At 44.1% G+C, this 21,061-nt stretch overlaps 1 protein-coding gene and 1 long non-coding RNA gene across 13 annotated transcripts in view; one reads left to right on the forward strand and one right to left on the reverse strand.

Moving 5' to 3' along the window:
• MEF2A (myocyte enhancer factor 2A) overlaps window positions 1-17,750 on the forward strand; it is a 163,631-nt gene extending 145,881 nt beyond the window's left edge. For 8 of the 12 annotated variants that reach the window (XM_059180141.1, XM_059180142.1, XM_059180137.1 and 5 more), the window contains 4 exons: window positions 5,856-5,879; window positions 8,864-8,990; window positions 12,549-12,675; window positions 13,653-17,750. In XM_059180141.1, coding sequence (XP_059036124.1) covers window positions 5,856-5,879; window positions 8,864-8,990; window positions 12,549-12,675; window positions 13,653-14,022 — 648 coding nt within the window. In that variant the 3' untranslated portion in view covers window positions 14,023-17,750. The remainder of the gene's footprint in view (window positions 1-5,855; window positions 5,880-8,863; window positions 8,991-12,548; window positions 12,676-13,652) is intronic. The other 4 variants (XM_059180145.1, XM_059180143.1, XM_059180139.1 and 1 more) reach the window with 1 other exon arrangement.
• On the reverse strand, window positions 3,309-10,812 carry LOC131835686 (uncharacterized). The gene is made up of 5 exons (XR_009355330.1): window positions 9,231-10,812; window positions 8,449-8,626; window positions 7,604-7,778; window positions 4,885-5,112; window positions 3,309-4,527 (listed from the first exon to the last, which is right to left on the reverse strand). It is a non-coding gene; the product is annotated as an uncharacterized LOC131835686 (long non-coding RNA).
• Window positions 17,751-21,061: the final 3,311 nt, after the last annotated feature.

Raw genomic sequence — 21,061 nt, forward strand, 5'->3', positions numbered from 1 at the left:
GAAATAAAGTGTAGGACAACAAAAGACAGGAAGCAAAGTTGTAAACACACTGTTCGAAGCCCTTACTCTACACCTAATATGATATCTACTTGACGGTAAACTCTAGTTAACTAAAGATGTATGTTATAAAACCTAGTGCAACTACAGAAAACAATTTAAAAAGAGGTATAAAAAGTCAATAGAGAAGATAAAATGGAATTATAAAAAAATGCTCGAATAGCCCAAGATATGGGAGAAAACAGAAAAATACAACAAAGAGACAATGAGACAAATAAATACAGCTAACAACATTGTAGATTGTAATCCAACCATACAAGTAATCACACTGAATGTGGTCGTAAACATCAGTTAAAAGACAAAATGTCAGATTGTTTAAGAAAAGGAAGGTCATGGCGATTCACAAACCTGTACCCCTGGGGATAAAAATACATCATATGTTTATTTATTTTTTTTTTAAGATTTTATTTATTTGACGGACAGAGATCACAAGTAGGCAGAGAGGCAGGCAGAGAGAGAGGAGGAAGCAGGCTCCCTGCTGAGCGGAGAACCCGATGCGGGGCTCGATGCGGGGCTCGATCCCAGGTCGCTGAGATCATGACCTGAGCCGAAGACAGAGGCTTTAACCCACTGAGCCACCCAGGCACCCCCATTATATGTTTATTTTAAAAATTAATTAATTAATTTTAAAAAAAGGAAGGTCATACTATACACAGTCTATAGAAACCCTACTTTAAATATAAAGGCATAGGTTAGCAGATAGAGAAAACATACTATGCAAATGTTAACCACAAGAAGGCTAGTGTAGCAATATTAATTTCAGACAATATGGGCTTCACAAGAAGGAATATTATCAAGAATAAAGAAGGACTTCACACAGTCCATTTTCCAAGAAATAAGTATCTTTAATGTATACACATGTAACAGCCTGCCTTCCAAATTTGTAAGCCAAAAACTGATGGAACTAAAAGGTGAAATAGAAAAATCCACAACTGTAGCTGGAAACTTAAACATTCTTCTCTCCGTAATCGGCAGAACAAGCAGGCAGAAAAATCTGTACGGATCTGGACGACCTGAGCAATACTCAGCCAGCCTCACCAGTACTCTAACAGACTTTTATGGGACACTTCACAACAGCAGAGCATAACATTTTTCTTAAGGGCCCTTGGAACATTCACCAAGATAGACCATTACCTGTGCCATAAAGTAAATCTCAACAAATATCAAAGAATTAAAATCATCTAGATTATATTCTCTGATCATAATGAAATCATAACAGAAAGGAAAAATCCTTATATATTGAGAAATTAACACACTTTTAAATAATCTCTGGGTCAAAGAGGAAATCTCAGGAGAAATTATAAAATATGTATGTGTGTATGTGTGTGTATGTATGTATATGAGAGAGGGAAACTTACAGCATTTGATGTTTATATTAGAAAAGAGAAGGTACTAAATCAGTAAACATTTGTTAAAACTCATAAACTCAAGAAAGAAGAGCAAAAACTTAACCCAAAGCAATCAAAAGAAAAAATTCAGAAATAAATGAAATTTAAAACGAAAGCAATAGAGAAAAGCAATCAAGCAAAGCCTAGTTTTTTTATTGCTAAACTTCTGGCCAAGCTGACCAAATTAAAAGAGAAGGCACAGGTTATCAATATCAAGAATGAAAGAGGTACTGGCAGAAAGGTGGGCACCAGTGGACAAAACAGAGAGCCCAGAAAATAGACCTACACAAATATATTCTGTTGTATTTTGACAAAGGCAGTAAAGCAGTTCAGCCGAGAAAGGATAGCTGGTCCAACGGACTCTCCTGGAACAGTTCACCATCCATATGCAAAAATAAAACCTGAAAATACAAATCATACCTTATGCAAAAATTAACTAAAAACGCATCATAGACTCAAGCATAAAATACAAAACTCTGAAACTTTTAGAAGAAAATTTTGGAAGAACCAATACATCAAAAACATGATCCATAAAGAAAATTCTGATATATTGATGCTATCAAAACAGTTTCACTATCAAAAAGTTTTACTCTGTAAACGGTCCGACCCAGAGAATAAAAAGACAGCCTACAGAGAAGAAACTGTTTGCAAATCACATACCTTGTAAAGGACCTGCTTCTATGATGATACAACTGTACATCTATTAGGATGACTAAGATTTAAAAAATAAAATCAGTGGTACTGTGATAGCATTGTATGGGGACAGATGGAAAAGCTACACTTGTGAGCACAGCATACTGTATGGAGTTGGGGAACTGCTGTGTTGTACACCTGAAAAAATGTAACATCATGTGTCAGCTTTACTCGGGTGCCTGGTTGGCTCAGTCGGTTAAGTGTCCAGCTCTTGATTTCAGCTCAGGTTTTGATATCAGAGTTCAAGACCCGCTGATATCAGAGTTCAAGGCGAGTTCAAGACCCGATGAGGCCTACTTAAAAATAAAACAAAAACCCAGCATTCTAAAATGCCAAGTTCTGACAAGGATGCAGAGCAACAAGAACTCTCGTATATTCATGCTTAGAATGCAAAGTCACACACCACTTGGGAAAACAGATCAACAACGTCTTACAAAGTTAAATATATACTTGTCATACAACCCAACAGTCCTCTCCTAGAGAATTTACACAAGTGAATGGAGAACTGTGCTTATAGAAATCTGTATTTTTCACAGTTGCCAAAAACTGAGAACAACCTAGATGTCCTTCCAACAGAAGAATGGATGGATATACACACTGTGGTACATCCAGACAAAGGAGTACTGCTCAGCAATAAAAAGGGACGAGCCACTTATTCACAGCAGTATAGATGATCTTAAATGAGTTTTGCTAAGTGAAAGAAGCTGGATCCGAAAGACTACATAGCATGTGATTCCATTTATATTTCATTCTGCAAAATGCAAAACAGATCAGTAGTTGCCAGGGATGGAGAGGAGTTGACTGCAAAGGGTATGTGAGGTGAATTTTTGAGGCGATGGAACTCTTCAGTGATCCTGTGCTGGTGGGTGTGCATATGAGTCTATGCCTCTGTTAAAACTCATAAAACTGTACAAAGAGTGGTTTTACTATATGCAGTTAAAAATCAACCAGGATTCCAGGGGAACTGCAGATGGAATACAGACTGTGACACATGAATATGGCTGTAGTACAAGTCTGTGACAGGATGATCCGGAAGGGGACGGGGAAGGAGCTCTCAGTAACTTTGGAAACGGTTTTAACTCTAGATAGAGAAAACAAAAAAATGAGGAAGTCGTTGTGCTCAAGATGGTACATTTGTTAGACAACACTCAAACAGTGAATACTGTTTTTCATTGTTGGAGGGGAAAAAACTTACAAATAAGCAAGGTGGTTGGGGTTGGGGAAGGAAGGCTATAGTGAAGACTGTGTTTCTGGGCTATTGTTGGAACTTTCAGTATGAACTTACTTTCTTAACATAGATAGAGAAATATCAATGTATATACACGTGAATAGTGTACCTCATATATTTCCTAGCTCTACCGACAGACCCTTCAGGTAATGGCACCTGATAACTGAACACACCTAGTACTCAGATCTTCGTGTCTAAACATTCTCCAATAAAAGGAATCAGGATTCCTTGGAGAAATGATTGATTATAGAGTGGGGGCAATGAAAATACAGGATGAGTCGGAGGTGCCAGAGGATAAGGAAGTGCAGGTGAAATGCTTACAGGAACCAGCCTCTCCGAAGAGCTCCAGTGGCCCAAACTAGAACAATTTAAGCAACAAAATAAGTAACAATAGTATTGGATTAGTACCCAAGGAATACAAAATACCAAGTCTGTTATTGATAAAAATGATGAAAGAAACAGCTCTTCCTTAGAGAAGAGTTCTAATTATTACATGTAGAAAGAATGAGAGAAATAGCAAATCATCACTGTCATTACCACAGTACAGAGATCATGGCCAGACAGGGTCAATGGATGCTAAAATGAGTGAGCAAAAGTTTAAGGAAAAACAGGGTGTTTGCATAGCCTCAAAATGTCTCTCCCCAAATAACTGACAAAGGGAACAATAGTAATTTTGTAGTAGGGAGTCCTCGAAGACGCGACTTTCTCCAGCAATCGAGTTTAACATCACCAATAATGGAATGACATACCTTCTGGTATGTGCTAAGAGGGTCACATCACCTCTTTGGTACTCTTCCAAAAATCCATGCTCTCTATCCAAGAAAATTTAAGACCCAAATTACGGGATGTTCCATGAGATATCCACCCAGTACTCTGCAGTTTTTAAGGTCATGCAAAATGAGGAAAGATGGAGCGGTCACAGACCAGAGGAGACGAAGGGTATGTGACCGGTAAGGGCATGTGGGATGCAGCATCCAGTCCTGGAGTAGAAAAAGGACATCGGTGAAAGACGGGTGAAATCCAGGTGAAGTCCTGTAGCCACAGTTATTGCTGCGTTCCTCTGTCAGTTTGACAGTTGTCTCGTGCTTCTTTGAGAGGCAGACCGAGTGGGGTGGTGCTGGGGTGTGTGCTGTGATGGTGCGCTCTCTTCACAGCCACTCTCTACAGGTAAAATTATTACAGGATACCGAGTTAAAGATACACACAGGTGTAACAGGTAACCCCGAAAAGAAAAACATGTGGGCATTCAGGGTAGTCATTTGGCTCACCTTTTAGGAACAGGATGTCGAACACCTGCCCCTGTCTTTCAGAGAAGCTACAGAAAGTTTCATTTAAGGCTCAGTCAACTGCAGAAGGTAAGGGCAGACCTGCATGGAGGCCTTCAGCAGCTGGTCAGGACTATCTCTGGTCTTTCTTTCAGAGATCATGAAGCAGCTCTTAGAAGACTCAGAATTTGCCATATAAACTATTTTACACCCTTGGCCTGGCAGGTGCAAGTGGAAACCACACAGCACTTACCTGCGGTATTTGCACGCGGGTCCTGTGGTTGGAGGCCTGTGAAGATCTGTGTAACTCCGCCGCTGAAGGGCCTCTCGCCCACATTTGAGACAGCAGCTGTAGGCTGGGCGCTTGTTTTTCAGAGTCTGTGTTACCGTTTGTTTGCAGGTTGGCTGGCTTTTGGATCCGGGTCTCCTCCATCACTGATGCTTACAAAGACTTCCGTAGATTGACAGAGAAATTTGACTCCTTCAAGTAAAATAAGAAAGCACTAGCTAGCAGATTATTTCTAGACTGTTAGTATTTTCTAAATGCTTAGAAGAAGAGCAAATATGTGTCCTTCATCTCTTTTCTGGACGTGATTTATCAGTTCAGTTCTCTTCCAGTCTCATTAGCTTCATACATGTTACTGTTTTTCCGCAGCGAAACTATACACACAAAAGCTGGATTTGCATCTAAATCCGTGTTATCCAAGACTGTTACGAACTACTGTTGGAGTTCTTCTTGTTTTGTAACACTATGCTAGCTGCGGTGGGAAATTAGAAAACAAAATAATTCCTGCCGACCGAAAAGCACACATCTAGGAGATAAATAATGGACGTGTGTGACCAGGTGGGCTAGGGATGCGAGGACGAAGTACTCTCAGGGTTTCAAGTATAAACCGGGGTCATGATGAGGAACTCTGTTTAAACACAGTGGCGGTAGCCCGGCGGTATGTGGGTGAGGCCGACACAGGAGTGGACGAAGCCAGGGAGCGGGGGCAGCTTTAAAGCCTGGCCTGCAAGAATCTGAAGAATCTTTCTTCTGAAAGCAGCTACTAGTGGAGATACGATAAATAGTTTATATTTGTATTCACTGCTTATATTTAATCATCTCTTTAGAGTTCCAAGCAATTCTAGTGTCCGAATAACGTGTTTTTCTAAAGAAATATTTTATTTTTGAGTATCAACAGTCTTAGTAACTCTCGTATCCCTCTCATGTGCTGAGTGCAGTCGGAGGAAGAGGAATTGGAGTTGGTGAGTGTGCGTTTCTGCTTGAAGGGAGTTGCAAAAGATCTGGAAAGTACTAATTCTCTTAAGTGTTTATATCTAACCAGTGTTCCCTTTGTTACACAGTTTTTCTTGCTGTTATAAAACACTATCCAAGCACTTTTAATAACGGAACCAATCTAGTACTACTGAGTCCATCCCGTTTTTCTGCTTATAGTTGTATATCTTGACCCATTTTGTTTGTTGGAGGGAACATTGGAACAGAGCCTTTAAAAACAATAGCTGTCAATGATCACAAGACACTTGCTAAAGATTTTTTTTAAGGAAAGATAAAATACCTTATATAGTTCCCCAAATTATTAACATATTTTTAGAAAATGACTTCACCCTCAAAGTTCCTCAGATTGTAACACATGGTCTTGTGTTATTTCTCTTTCTTTCAAAAAGATTACATCATTTTTGGTGAGGTCACTTTTTTCAGAGTTGAAATTATTTCATACTGCATGAGATGATCTGAACCATAAGGGGGGTTCCCTGTTTGCTAAAAGGAATGTCTGTAATTTAATATACACAAATTTACCTTTTTCTATCAGGACATACTCTGTTGTTAAAAGTTTTTCTAAAATAAATGATTTCTTTTTTCTAAAATAAATGATTTCTATTGGCTTCTCTTCTAGAAAATAAATTTGACTAAAAATAACTTTTATCTCTTCTTTGGGAACTAAAACCCAAAATTCACAGAAATCATATAAATTCAGTCAGTTGCCAATTAGTGACCTTAAGGGAGAAAAACTTGAAAATGTTTAGTTTGTAGCATGGACAAGGGTTCAGATTGCATGAGAGCATGGGGGGAAGGCATCTGTTGGTTTTATTTATATTTTATTATTACATATATATGCATGCTGGTGTGTTTTGCACAGTCTGTGTCTTTTTAGATAAGGTTGTCTGTGTTCTGTCCTTAAACTAAGAGATCATTCTTTAACTTCGTGATCACTCACAGTTTTAGATGTGGTTTTGTATTCAGTAAACTAAAATATACTAGTGTGCCATCAACTGTGGTGTTGGATTATATCATGTGCAGATTTAGACTTTCTTCTGGGGAAATACTTTATTTAGTGATATGGTAATAATTAGAAAATGGAAGTTTATAATTAAAGATAAAATGATTTGTCTTCGACTGTTTACCCTTAGGAAGTTAGTTGTCACAAGTGTTTCCTTTCAATTCTGTAGCAGTATGTTGCCCTCTAGTGGTCCCACAAGTCTCTTACTCAGAAAAATCAATGCCTTGGAGATTCGGAGCTTTGATGCATCCTGCCGATATATTGGCATTCACTGTTACACACACACACACACATACACACCACCTCTTCTTGAGGTCATGCCCGGAGATTGCCATGGAGTTGAAGCCCTGGCATGGATAGAGTTAGGCCAAACTGGGTCATGCTGTGTTCTTTCACCTACTGTCTGACTCTGAGTTTCCAGATTAAGTCCAAAGTATATCTCTACCTCAAAAACTCATTAAAATTATTAACTTGATGCTGAGATGAACATGTGTTCCCACTTACCATACACTGACTTCCACCCACTTAAAGTTCATTCCCCAGTTACAGAATCTCAAAGATAAATTTCTAAATCTTTGAAAACCACAAGGTGAAGAAAGACTCTCATGGTGAGAGCCGGGCTGCTGAGATGCCTTGAGAAGACTTGCTGTTCTAAACAACCTCGTTTTGTGGTATCTCCAGGTGTCTTACCTGTGGATCTGAAGTGACGTAGAAATGTGGGCCAGAGGGTTTCTCAGGAGAGTCATTTAAGGATACTGTCTTACATCTGGGTGGTACTCCAGTCACCAGAGCACTTCCCACCTCTTGGCTCATTAGAGCTTCCCAGTAGTGCCCATTGCCGGCAGCACAAAGATCACTGTCTTCCCTGCTGTGCAAACAGAGAGGTTCAGAAAAGTGAAATGATTCCCCCCTCCCCAAGCTTAGGAAGTCGGGAATTGGGGAGAAAAACGTAGGTGATGTCTCTATATTAAAAGCCCTGGGCTAGTTGTGCTTTGGCCTTCTTGGGTGCTGAACCCATGGATCATGGAGTCTGTTCTTTCTATGATCCTGCTTTTGGAGCATTCCTGGAAGCCCCTGTCGTGAGAAAGTGCTGTCACCCCCGAAACGTAGAGTGGCCATGTCAGGCTGACTTGATTATCAGTAGTTGGGTTTTTTCACTCCCGGTACAGATAGGATACGGTGTAGATGGAGTCGGTCAGCGAGCATTTAGTGTTGCCCCATTCGCCGTCTCATGAGAAGTGCGCTAGTCACAAGCTCTCCACGCAAAGCCTCTCCTTTCAGAAGTGTCGGGAGCCTGTGCAGGGATGTGTATTGGAACCTGCTGCCAAGAAATAGGTCACTGGGGGGAGGGGGTGACAGTAGGGGAGCCTGAGCATGTATGGGGGTGGGGAACCGGGGGGTGTGGGTGTAGCAACTGTAGGAGCGCAGGGCAGGAAAACTGGAAGCAAACTCTACTTCAGGAAGCCAGGACCTCACAGCACACTAACATGGGAATGCTGCCGGTGCAAGTGGTTTTGATCCCTAAACTTACTTACACTCTCAGGATACAAAAGACTTTTGGCTCTCCTCGGCTCGAAAACCTAGATGTTTGATTTGGGGCAGCCTGGCGGTATTTTAGTGCCAGCAGGTCCTCATTTATGGTAACACATCAAAGCATTCTCACCCAGAGTGCAGGTTTCTGTTTTAAGGATATATCCTTGCCACCAATAAACACTATGAAAGACAAGGGAAAATGAATAATTAATGTAAAACTATGTCCCTTGAAATTAAATATTTAGTTCCCATTAGTATTTCTAAGGGTTTTTTTCACATCATCACTGCTTTAAGACATAATGACGTTCACATCATAAAACTGTGAAAAATGTCACTTTTAAATAGAATGTTATTTTTAAAATACTAAGGCTGAATATAAATACTCAAATAATGACCCTTTTTTCTACTCTCTCCCAGAATACCCAAAGGATAAGCAGTTCTCAAGCCACTCAGCCTCTAGCTACCCCAGTCGTGTCTGTGACCACCCCGAGCTTGCCTCCGCAGGGACTCGTGTACTCAGCCATGCCGACCGCCTACAACACTGGTAAGCCTGCTCTCTTGCCTTCTGTGGCTCGTACTTCTTTGTGGCTGGTACTTCTTTGTTTGGTGATCACCATGTGCTTCTGTGATTTTTTTTTTTTTTTTTACAAGTATATTGATTGAAATCAATTATCTCCAGTTCTTTAGAGTCACATTTGGGCGTATTAAAAGACAAAGGTTAGCTTTGAAAAACGTACAAAAAAATACATTGTGGAATGATTTCCCAGTGTCCACTTTTACTTACCCTGACGAAGAAACAGAGAGCTGTTCCCAGAATCTGTGACCAGACAGGACTAGAGCGCCGCTTGGCATTTTCTCTGGTGCGTCTCGCTGCAGTCCTCCAGGCTGGCAGGTGTTGACCTGCTGGGGGGAGCACGGCCTCCGCCTGGACTCGGGACTCCGGAAGGGGACACGTGCGTGGCTGCGCCGGGCAGCTGGTGTATTCCTCTGTGTACCTACCTTTTTTAGTTTCTGTCCCTTGTGCCTCAGGAGCAAAACCAGGACATTTCTTGTTTCTCCTCAGAGCCAGTCAGTCATTCCTCCCTTCTGAGAGGAGCTTCTCACTCATTTATGTTTACTTAGACGTTTCATCTTAAAACACCTATTGCGGGGGTCTGTAAGGCAAAGTCAGCACTGCTGAGTGACAGGAGAGGTGCCGTGGGCCACGCAGGCTGTCCACAGAGGCCCGGCATGTGGCAGGTTTCTTCCAGATCAGCTGTTCTGAGGAGAGGCAGAAGGTTGGCGGGTGTGGTTTCGCCTTCTTACCCGCTGAGCCAAACACCTGATGCTTCAAAGGGAGAAGGAAAGAAGGAAATAGTTAAGCGATACCTTGTCAGCTTTCAGACTGCGGTGCAGGGTATTCATCCTTTCAGGATTCTTATAAGCAGACTGTAATAAAAACCATCTAATTTTAGACTTCAGAGTAAATGCTTTAGCACGGTGCTTTCACACTGCTGTCTGACACTCCCTGCGGCCATTGATACATTTGCTTGTCACTTTAATGCTGTGTAGTTCATTTAAAACAGAATTTGAAAAGGTTTTGTTGAGAAAAGAAAGCCTCTTAGGAGAATGTCCACTACCTTTTCTAACAATCAATATGAAAAAAATGCCCAAACCTATTAAGTGCAAATTTAGAGTGAAGCGAGAGATAACACGTTCATAGAAATTCTGTGTCCTGGCGGTGATCGCCAGCTGTAGGCGCGCCCATATGCCAGGGGCAGAGCTTTTGTCCCAGGTTCGTGCCAGCTCGGGATACAGGCCGGAGCTGAGGTCAAAGCGGCTGAGGTTAGTAGTTTGTGCTCTGAGACCTGAGAACGTGAGGAAAGAGGGGGGAAAGCATGACCTGAAAGGTTCAGAGGCGCTCCAGCGGGGAAGGTGGCACTTGAACTGGTTTGGAGCGAGAGCAGTTTCTTGAGCTTTCATGACAGGTTTTCCAGAATACGTCCCTGTGCCACTGTGCGTGCTTAAGAAATGCTGTTGGATTAGCAAGAAGTTGTTTTTTAAAAATCCAGAAGGAATTACCAAAACATAAAAACAGTCTGATTCTCTCAAAACCATCAATCACTTGGCCTCAGTCTCATTCCTTCTTTTAACTGTGACTCAGTCTCTGTGCTCATTTTCAGAGCATGTGTGCAGCTTAATCTTAAAAAACATTTTTACTCTGTCTCGTTGCCCTTTTTAAACACGTCCACCTTCATCTTTCTGTAGTTTGGCAGCTGCCTCTCTGTGTAGTCAGACTCATGCCAAATGATCAGGAAAGGGATGAAGGTGGGAGCAACATTTCCAAAAGTGCAAGTTTTTATGTGGAAGAGCCCCGGTGCTTCATCCCGTCATGCCCCTCATAAGGTCCCTCCGCAGCCCTGCTCGTGTGTCCATTCAGCACACGCCTGCTGAACACTCGCTGGGTGGCAGCTGTGGGGCTGGGCACGCGGGAGTGTACGGTTCACAGCGGAACTTGGGACAGACCGCTGTGAGAATCAGGTACCACAGTCGTGTTAGGAGCTATGGAGAAGCCTCGCTAGAGGAGCACCCGTGACTCAGCGGGGCGGGGCAGGGAGATTGTTCCGGGGAGAAGGGAGCACGGCGGGATCGGGATGGCGCAGGGTGTGAAGGGTGGAAACTGTAGAGGTACGTCACAATTTCTAGGCCATGTTGAAGATTTTGGATGTTGAGAGCACAGGGAAGCCAGAAAGTCGTAGGCAGAGAGGTATCGTGAGCCCATTTGTTACTTTAAGATCACTTTGGCTGGTGTTCCTGGGGCAAGGCTGCGTGCTAGGAGACCGTCCGGAGGCTCGCATGGTGGCCCAGGTAGTGGATCCTGATGCCTTAGAGGAGAGTGGTGGCAGGAAAGCTGGTGAAACAGGCAGGTTTGAGAGACAACACAGAGAACTGACGGGCCTTGGTGGTTGGCTCTGGAAGTCGGAGAGAAGTATCAAGAACACCCACAGGTTTCTGGCACGACCGAGGTGAATATCGGTGCCGTTTATTAAGATAAGGAGCAGGTTTGGAGGAGACGAGTCCAGTCGGGTGTCAGATTTGAGGGGTTTGGAGAGACATCCAAATGAACATACCAAGGAGGTAGCTGGGTGGACCTAGAGGTCGAGAGCTGGGGGCTGCAGGGGGCACCGGTATGCATGCGGGACCCCTGCGCACCTCGGCGGGGAGTGGCTGAGGCGGTCAGAGAGCGTGGCGGGAGCAGAGTGTGGAGGCCGGCAGGATCCCAAGCAGCAGCTACGTTCTTTCCTCTGAGTCCCTTTTTTTATGAATGTTAATGCACTAGGAAGATGGGCTTCCTTAAATACCTCCCTTGAGACGGGAAAAAACAGTTAAAAGTAGAAGGGTTTTTGCCACCTCTCTTTGAAAGTAAATGGAAAAAACAAGTGTTAATGAAGAACTGAAATAGCTCGATGTGTGAACGATACCTAATGTCCTGGGTCTTGGCCAGAGTGATTATGACTGAGCCTTTCTGAGGAAATGAGCCACATTCTCTGTTACACTCTTGTCACACGTAAGTTTTTCATGAACTTGAAGCTGTGTTGCGCGCAGTCAGCGATCTCCGACAGCCCCCGGCCGTGAGCGACCACTGCTCACCCGCTCTGTGCCGGCGTCCTTCACTTGGCCGCCGAGCTGGCCCCACACGAGGAGGGCTGCTGTGTCCTTCCTGCTCCCCTCTTCTCGGGAAGAGAAGAGCTGCTGCTCTAGGCTCCGTCCGGTCTGTCACTGCTTTTCCCAGGGGGTAGCGATGCGCACGTGTCAGGCGACCGCTGCGTGCGCACGTCCCTTAGCAATGGCCCTGCCATTATTTCTATTTACAAGTCTGGAGAAAGGATCTCAACCTTTTGTGAGACAGGAGACTGTAAACAGGTAGCACAGAGTTGAGGCTGACTTTATCGAGATAATCCCAGACAAGCAAATGCAGCTAGGACCTGCCGAAAGAAAAACTGTTGTCTTTAGACGTGTGTGTTTTACGTTAGGAAGTACCTGGCTTCTCGCAGCCGGGGTAACCGGCTTGTGCTTGGGCCTTCTCTCTCTCACACGAGTGATACTTCTCTCCTTGTCCTAGATTACTCACTGACTAGCGCGGACCTGTCGGCCCTGCAGGGCTTCAACTCCCCGGGCATGCTGTCTCTGGGACAGGTGTCGGCCTGGCAGCAGCACCATTTAGGACAAGCCGCCCTCAGCTCTCTGGTGTGAGTAACTGGAAATTGTCCCCGAATCTCTCCTCCCGACCCTTGCACTTTATTTTTCTATCAGTTACAGTCTTTGGTGCTGTTGACTGTCACGTGACGGTCCTAGGATGACTTCTTCTTTATGTGGTACAAGTGTTTGGAGAAAATATTTCCTTTACGTGCTTCTGGATAATAGCTTGGGTCCTGCTCAAACTAGGCGTTCCCTGAAGAGATTCGGGAGGCAAGGCTTCTCTTCTCTGGAGATCGTGACCTAGGGGTACTGAGGCACAGGCGGCCCCCACATTGTCCCTGCTACTAGCCATAAGCTTTTCTCACGCTTGTCCCCTCACCCTGCCCAGAACGAATGTTCTCTGCGTTGAACTCTTCTCGGTGAGGGACGGTGTGGGCAGTGGGCTGGGATCATCCACATGAAACCCAGTAGCTAGCTGGCTCCACACACAAGATGCCCACCCCCTACTGTTCCTCCCGTCCTGTCCGTGGAGAAAGCCAAGGTGGTTTTCCTTGCATTTCTTCACCCGTTGGCCCTCGGGGGTCTGTTCATCCTAAATGAACACACCATGAGCTGAAAGGGTCGCTCAGCTCGGGGGAGAAGCCTGTACGCACGCTCCGCTACTCTGAGTCGGCCTGTCTGAGGCGGTGCCCTCCCCTGGAAGACAGGGTCAGGTGACGGCCTTGCAGGTACTGTGCGAGCAGTGAGCGGTGCCTCTCCCAGGGCTGGAGCAGAGGGGAAGCCGAAGGCTTCCTCTCCCGTTCTGGCCCACGCACAGCAGCGGACTCACAGTTTCGGCTCCTTCATCTGCAGAACGACCGAGGTCTTGGGCAGGAGAACTAGCCACCCTGGTTTTGTTTTCCTCCCATGGAGAGGTCATTAAAACCAGTCTGGGCATTCGGACAGGCTCTGTTGGGTGGAGGCTGCAGTATCACTCCGGTCACACAGATGTACTCACCAACCCTCTAACATCTTGTCTTTCCTTCAGTGCTGGAGGGCAGTTATCTCAGGGTTCGAATTTATCCATTAATACCAACCAAAACATCAACATTAAGTCAGAACCAATTTCACCTCCCCGGGATCGAATGACCCCGTCAGGCTTCCAGCAGCAGCAGCAGCAGCCACCGCCGCAGCCGCCGCCGCCGCCACAACCCCCCCAGCCCCCCCAGCCCCGGCAGGAAATGGGGCGCTCCCCTGTGGACAGTCTGAGCAGCTCGAGCAGCTCCTATGATGGGAGTGACCGGGAGGATCCACGGGGCGACTTCCATTCTCCAATCGTGCTTGGCCGACCCCCCACCACGGAGGGCAGAGAAAGCCCTTCCGTCAAGCGAATGAGGATGGATGCATGGGTGACCTAAGGCTCCCGGGCTGGTGTTTGTACTTCGTGATCCCGCAGCGAACTGCCCTACATATCTACATCAGTAAATAAGGACATGAGTTAACTATATTTATATGTACATACATACATATATATCCCTTTATATATATATATGTATGTGGGTGTGAGTGTGTGTGTGTATGTGGGTGTGTGTTACATACAGAATCGGGCACTTACCTGCCTCGTAGATCTGCAGATGTACGTCCCGTGGCAAACAAAGCGCCCTGTAGGCAGATTCTAGTCTGGCACTTCCTTGGACTACTTGTTTCATAAGATAACCAGTTTTTGCAGAAAAACGTGTACCCATATATAATTCTCCCACACTAGCTTGCAGAAACCTAGAGGGCCCCTACTTGTTTTATTTAACTGTGCAGTGACTGTAGTTACTTAAGAAAAATGCTTTGTAGAACAGAGCAGTAGAAAAGCAGGAACCAAGAAAGCAATACTGTACATAAAATGTCATTTATATTAATTACCCAGCCTGGCATGGGTCTCTGTTGCAGAGGGGTGCATGGGAAGGGCTGTTGATATTTTAAAACAAAACAAAAAAGCCCCACACATAACTGTTTTGCACGTGCAAAAAATGTATTGGGTCAAAGAAGTGATCTTTAGCTAATAAAAAAGAGAGAGAGTAGAAAACACGCATGAGATATTCAGAAAATACTAGTCTAGAAATATAGAGCATTAACAAAATAAATTAATATATTAAGTTATAATTGGACTATGTCAGAAGTTTCTTTTTACATTCATATCTTAAAGAAACTGATTTTAGCTCATGTATATTTTATATGAAAGAAAACACCCTTATGAATTGATGACTATATATAAAATTATATTCACTACTTTTGAACACATTCTGCTATGAATTATTTATATAAGCCAAAGCTGTATGTTGTAACTTTTTTTTTTAAGAGAATAGCTTTATCTTGTTTTAACTTTTTAGTTTTATTTTAAGAGGGGAAAAAAAACAAAAATATCTTGCAAGCAGAACCTTGGAAAAAAAAAGCCATGAACACTTATTATTCTATATGTAAATTAAAAGTTGAGCCAAACTCTTTTGTGTATATAGCATCTTAAATATATTATCACCTTTGATGTAAGTACCTATGTATTGTATGGTCACCAGATTAAAAAGTATATTTTTGTGGATTGCCGCCAATTTGGGGGGAAAAGGCGAGATCCTTATTAAGTAGAGTATTCACTGTTTAATATTTACTATTTTGTTAAATATACTGTACTTTGGATTTTAATTATTAGCCCAGTCTTTTCAGAGGATTGTATAAAGGGGTTTCTCCCCTCACTGGTGGTGAATGTGTGATGTTACGTTGTAATCTTTGTGCTGTACGGGTTGAATACCATTATATATTTTATATGTGTACATAAATAGCAAAGTGGCAAAAAAAAAACTGGTGTTAAGTTCATCTTGCATAAATATAAAATGTGTTGTAACAGATTTAAGGCATTATTTAAAACTTGCCTTTTGTGAGGAAAAAAATATAGTAGAAAAAGCTGACCTAATTTAATATTAGAGAACATGGCAAAATAGTAGACGAGCACAAAGGTTTTATAAGTGGTAAATGATTAGAGAAAAAAACTTGTGGGGAAAGGGATCTTTCTTCCTGGCCCCTCTAAAATAGAATGATGCAGCTGGTTACAAAATACTACCATTCTGAGCTCTCTGTGCATCGAAATGGCACTTTGGTGTGGGGAGAAATTCTCTCACGGGCACACCGCTGGCTGGCACGGCGCGCCGTCCTCCTGAAACCCGGGCCGGGCCCCGCTCCGCCTCCGAGCGCGGCCTCCCTCCTACCGAGACAGCAGGGCTGCGAGGGCAGGTTCGTCCGTTTCCTGGGCTTGTGCCACAAACAAAATTCAAAGTCCTGTATATCTTTCATCGTAGATTTTTAAATACTCACTTTCCTGAGAAACTCAAAATAAGGGTTTAAAAACTGCTGCTATTTTGTATTTTAAACTTAATGTTGAGCAGCTACCTACAATTTTTTACTTAGGTTTTGCTTTTCCCCCTAAATTGCCTTCCTTCTGACATTTTCCTCATATGCTATTTGTGACAAATCATCAGCCAGACTTCCTGACTGACACATAGGTATTAGGTACAGGGGAATCCTGTGGTGTTCACAGCTACAAAATGGAATTCGGTTTTAGTAACAGTTTGGGTAGTAAATTTTGAGAGGCCAAAAAAAGGGAGGGTGACGTGCTGTCTCCTCTCAGCAGGATGGCCCTTGGGCTCTTGTTCAGAAAGGATTAGTTTCTCTTTCAAACGTACTTACTTTACTGAACTGCATACCGGCATGTTTCTTCGTAAGGTCACACCTGATTGAGACAAGACAGTCTCCTGACACTGAATTTCCAAGATAATCCTTACCACTTTGTAAACCATTTATAGCTTTGAAAGTGTTAAGTGATTCTTTCGTTACTCTTCATGCACGTTCATGAACTTCTGCTGTACATTGGAATAGGAGTTACCACATTCGCATTTACTGTCTATTTTCTTGTGTGCCTTATGAGATGGCTTTTCTGACTGTATCTCAATAGTCTTTCTTTCTATGCAGGTTTATAATCAGTACAACTACTGTTTTCTAAAATACTATTACACGAGGCTCGGAGTTTGTATTTCAATTACACTGACCAAGTAACAATGTATTCCGTTTTCAGGAAGTGAATATTTGACTGTTAACCCTTTTCCTGTCTGCCCAGTGTGACCTGGAGCGTGTGGACTTGACAGACACCCTCACCCAGACTCCATATACAAACACCACATACACATGCACATCTCCTGGTGGAAACCAACTCAGAGTGGGGAAGACACGAATGGTGTTTCTTTAGAACTGACTTTTCTTACCGTTTTAGACTCGTGTGTTTTGTATGACACCATCACCAGAAAATTTTATCCTTCAGATGAAGTATTTTATTACTAAAAGACAAAAACAAAAAAAGCTTAGAGGACGCCGCACTGGCTCAAGTACGGTTTCCAACAGCTGTCCTTCCCTCAGTGCGTGAACCGTCCTGCATTGAGTGAGAGTCACCATTGTATGTCTGCAGATGGTCCCGATCAAAACTCCATCTTTTGAGCCCTAATTATGTCCATTGTGTTAGAGACGAAATCAGGGGTTTGTTCGAAAAGAACAATATATGTTTTACCATTTCCTTTAACTGTAAGGACAACTAATAAAGCATTAACCTATTTTCTGTATTAACCATCATGCGCACAAGAAATACATAGTAAATAAGGAACCAGAAAACTCCTGGCATTGGATCATAAGAAGCTAGATGATTAGAATGTGAAAAAGATTTTACAAATGTAAAACTTTTATTTCTCTGTAGAAACTTTCTTCACTTTGCTGTGCAAGAAGACACTGCTTTGCTATATTTAAAATGGCTTTTTTAAAAAGAGATTTATGTATTTGGTAAATGTTTGTAGTCAACAGTTCACACAAGAAGCTGTACACGGTTTGATCATGTAAAACCGTTTGGCGGCACAAGCTGGACTTTGTTGCCATCCTTGAGATGAACCTTTTAAGAAAAATAAGTTAATCTCAATTTTTCCCTGAATGTGTTGTTTTTTCTTCATTATACAATAAATATTATAGTGAACTTTTTATCAAATGGTTAAGAAAATGCTAGAGGTTGTTGTAAACTATTTGTATCCTGCACTCACTACAGTAAAGACGGACTGGCTTTTCCTGTGTACTCCAGACTCTGTCATGTTTGCCGCCAGTCGTCCCCTGGCCCCGCCCCCAGATGCGTCTCCTGTCCCTTCCCCTCACAGGCCTCTTCCTGCCCGAGATCCCCTTTACCTACTTTGAGGCTTGGTCAAGGAAGCAGCGGCGGCAGCTCACCAGCCTCGCCCACAGCTGCTCCTGAGGCTTCCCTTCCTGGGCTGCCCGGGTCCCTGCAGGAGGCAGGGGGCGATCCAGGGCCCAGCTCGGCCAGCCTGGCCCGTCACTGCAGCCGGCGTGGATGGGGCCGGCCTCGCAGGCGCTGCCGCACTGCCCGCAGGATATACCGGCGGGGGGAGAGGGCGAGTTACTGCTAAACAGGCTCTGAGGATAGCAACTCGGTCTACCCAAAATGCACACCCAATACTGAGCGAGCGGCAGCAGAGGACAGATTTACTGAATGAGTTAGTTTCAAAAATGACAGGTGTGAAAACTTATCTTAAACTTGGCAGTGGCAAGCGCTCTCTTCCTTGGATTTGCCTTTTAAGCCAGCTCATAACGGAGCACATTCTTGCTGTCAGTTAGATTAAAAGCTAAATTTTTGTGCTGGTTTTACTCGCTGGCTCCAGTGAGGCTCCTATTAGCAGGTTTTGAAAGCTGCTTGAGTCCCGTGGCTAAAAATAGTCTGATCACAGCTGCAGCTGCTTAAAATCAATTCATCTCGATTTCCAAGCTCGCTCCCACGGGCACCCTCCGCTAGCCTGGAGCCTGCTTTTAAGTTGATGCTGCCTGGCACCTGCCTCGAAGAGTTTTCGTTTGGAACTCTCCGCCAGCCCGGTGGCCCCGGCCTGCTCTCATGTGCCCGGCCAGTCGCTCCGCAGGGGTCAAAGCACCACCTAGGCATGGGACCGAGGAAACTGGTTGTGTTTTCCTGTCCTCCACAGAAAGGGGGTTCCGGAGAGGTGCCTGGAACATTAAGGAGAGGGGCTCCTCAGGGGCCCGTGGACTCGCGCCCTCACACCGCAGACAACGCTGAGCCCAGTGTGGGAGAGGTGAGCCCTGGGCCCCAGCTGTCACAGGGTGTGAGCTGAGGACACGCTCTTCTCAGCCAGCCCCCAGCCAATGACTGCACACAGCTGGGCTACGCCCCTTCCCTCCTGCAAGGAATCATCTGCACTCCCAACTCCCATCTGCTTCTGCTTCCAGACGACCCAGACTGACACGAGCTCACCCAGCTTTAGAGAATGCTTAGACTTCAGTCACTTCCTGACATCATCTGCCTGCTCACTCTCTTCCAAAGCAGCTGAAAGCAGCTGGGGAAGAAAATAAAAATCACAGTTGTACTAATTGGTTTCACTGTAAACTAACCCCCCCACCCCGTCCCACTCCCCTTTTTAAGCTTTTTTTAAACTTTACTTTGAACTTACTTCTAACTTACAGAAAAGCTGCAGAAATCATCGTTTCCGTATATCCTGCACCCACCTTCCCGACAGTTAACACTGACATAACTGTCGTCCCACTATCAGAACCAGGAAGCTGACGCTCTTCCAGGACTACTAAGCCCGCCTTCCAGTGCAGGCCAGCATCAGCACGGCCACCTGTAACTAGCTCCTCCAGTGTGCATGCCCCCAGCACAGCCACTGGGGAGCCCTGCCTCCCATTACTGGCCAGCACCACCATGCCCACTTGCAGCTAGAGTGAGTCCCTCTGGCCAAGGGCCTGCATGCCCTCCACCTCCTTTTCTGCAGCATGACACCTGTCACCGACCTCCATTGCAATATGCACGCCCAGGGGTAGAGGGTCAAGTTCTAGGGCAGCACACGGACACTCGGGTCCTCTGCCAATGCCAGGGAGCCCCCAGTTGGCCCTAGCCCTTGCTACCTGCCCTAACCCCATCACGACAACATTATTAGCAAGTGACCTCTGCCACTACCAAGGGGCCTATAGCTGGCCCCTCACAGTCAAGTGTATGCACACCACTGGCCCTAGCCACCAATGCTGCCTGCTCTGGTCCCTAGCTACTAACTGGTTCTAGAGGCTGAGAAGCCCAATAGCCCTTACAGGTGCTGCAGACACCTGCAGTGATCACCAAGAACACTGTTACCAACAGTGTGGACCCCAGTGGCTTGAGCCAAAGAGCCATCATGCCCCAACTGGACCTACTGCTACTGCACACTCCTGCACCTGTTGCCCTGCACCACTAGACCTGGTCGCAACGCGGTCCGCGCTCCCCTATCTCCAAGTGAAAGTCTTCTCTAACCAAAAGCAATCCATAAAGTCTGGAAGACATGAGAGAAACATGTCTCTACCAAAGGAAGAGTCTAGTAACGGGACCCAAAGAAACAGAGATGCAGGTATTGCCCATCACAGGATTCAAAATAATTGCAGTACAAATGCTCAGAGCTACAAGAGAACACATAAATGATTCAATAGTAGGAGGGAAACCATACAAGAACAAAAGGAGTAGCTAAACAAAGAGAAAAGAACCGAATTTGGGGGCTGAAGAATACAATGAACTGAAGAATTCAATAGTTTCAACAGCGTAGTTGAACAGAAGAGAGAGGCAGTGAGCAAGAAGGCAGATCAGTTGAATTTAAACAATTAGAAAAAATAATGAAAAGGCACAGAGCCTACAGGAGTCAAGAGACACAATCAAAAGAAACAATGTACATATTACTGGAGTCCCAGAACAGAGGGAGAAAGGAATGAAAAGCTTATTTAAAGAAATAATGACTGAGAATTTCTCAGACATGGGAAGAGAACTAGATATCCAAGTTCATGAAGCTTGGTCACCACAAACCTTCAACCCAAAATGTTCTCCAAGATATATAATAATGAAATGGTCTAAAAATCAAAGACAGAATTTTAAAAGCTAGAAGAGAAAAAAAATTCTCACACAAGGAAACCCGCATAAGGCTCTTAGAGGATTTCTCATCCGATAACTTACAGGCAAAGAGAGAGTGGGATGATAAATTCAAAGTGCTGAGAGAAAAACTGCCAACCAAAATACTTTACCCAGCAAAGCTGTCCGTCAGAAATGAAAGTGAAATAATAAAATCTTCCCCTAAAAAACAAAACCTGCTAAACTCTTGCAGGTTTAGAAATGCTAAATAATAATAAACATACAATAATATATAAGAAATGCTAAATAATAATAAACATACAATAATAATAATACACATATAAAAATAAATAATAAAATCTTCCCCTAATAAAAGGTGCTAAACTTTTGCCACTAAACTACACAAGAAATGCTGAAAGTGGGGGGTGCCTGGGTGGCTTAGTCGATTAAGTGTTTGACTTGATCTCAGCTTGGGCCTCGATCTCAGTGTTGTGAGTTCA

The sequence above is a fragment of the Mustela lutreola genome, chromosome 7 (genome assembly GCF_030435805.1).
Source record: "Mustela lutreola isolate mMusLut2 chromosome 7, mMusLut2.pri, whole genome shotgun sequence".
NCBI classification, from domain to species: Eukaryota; Metazoa; Chordata; class Mammalia; order Carnivora; family Mustelidae; genus Mustela; species Mustela lutreola.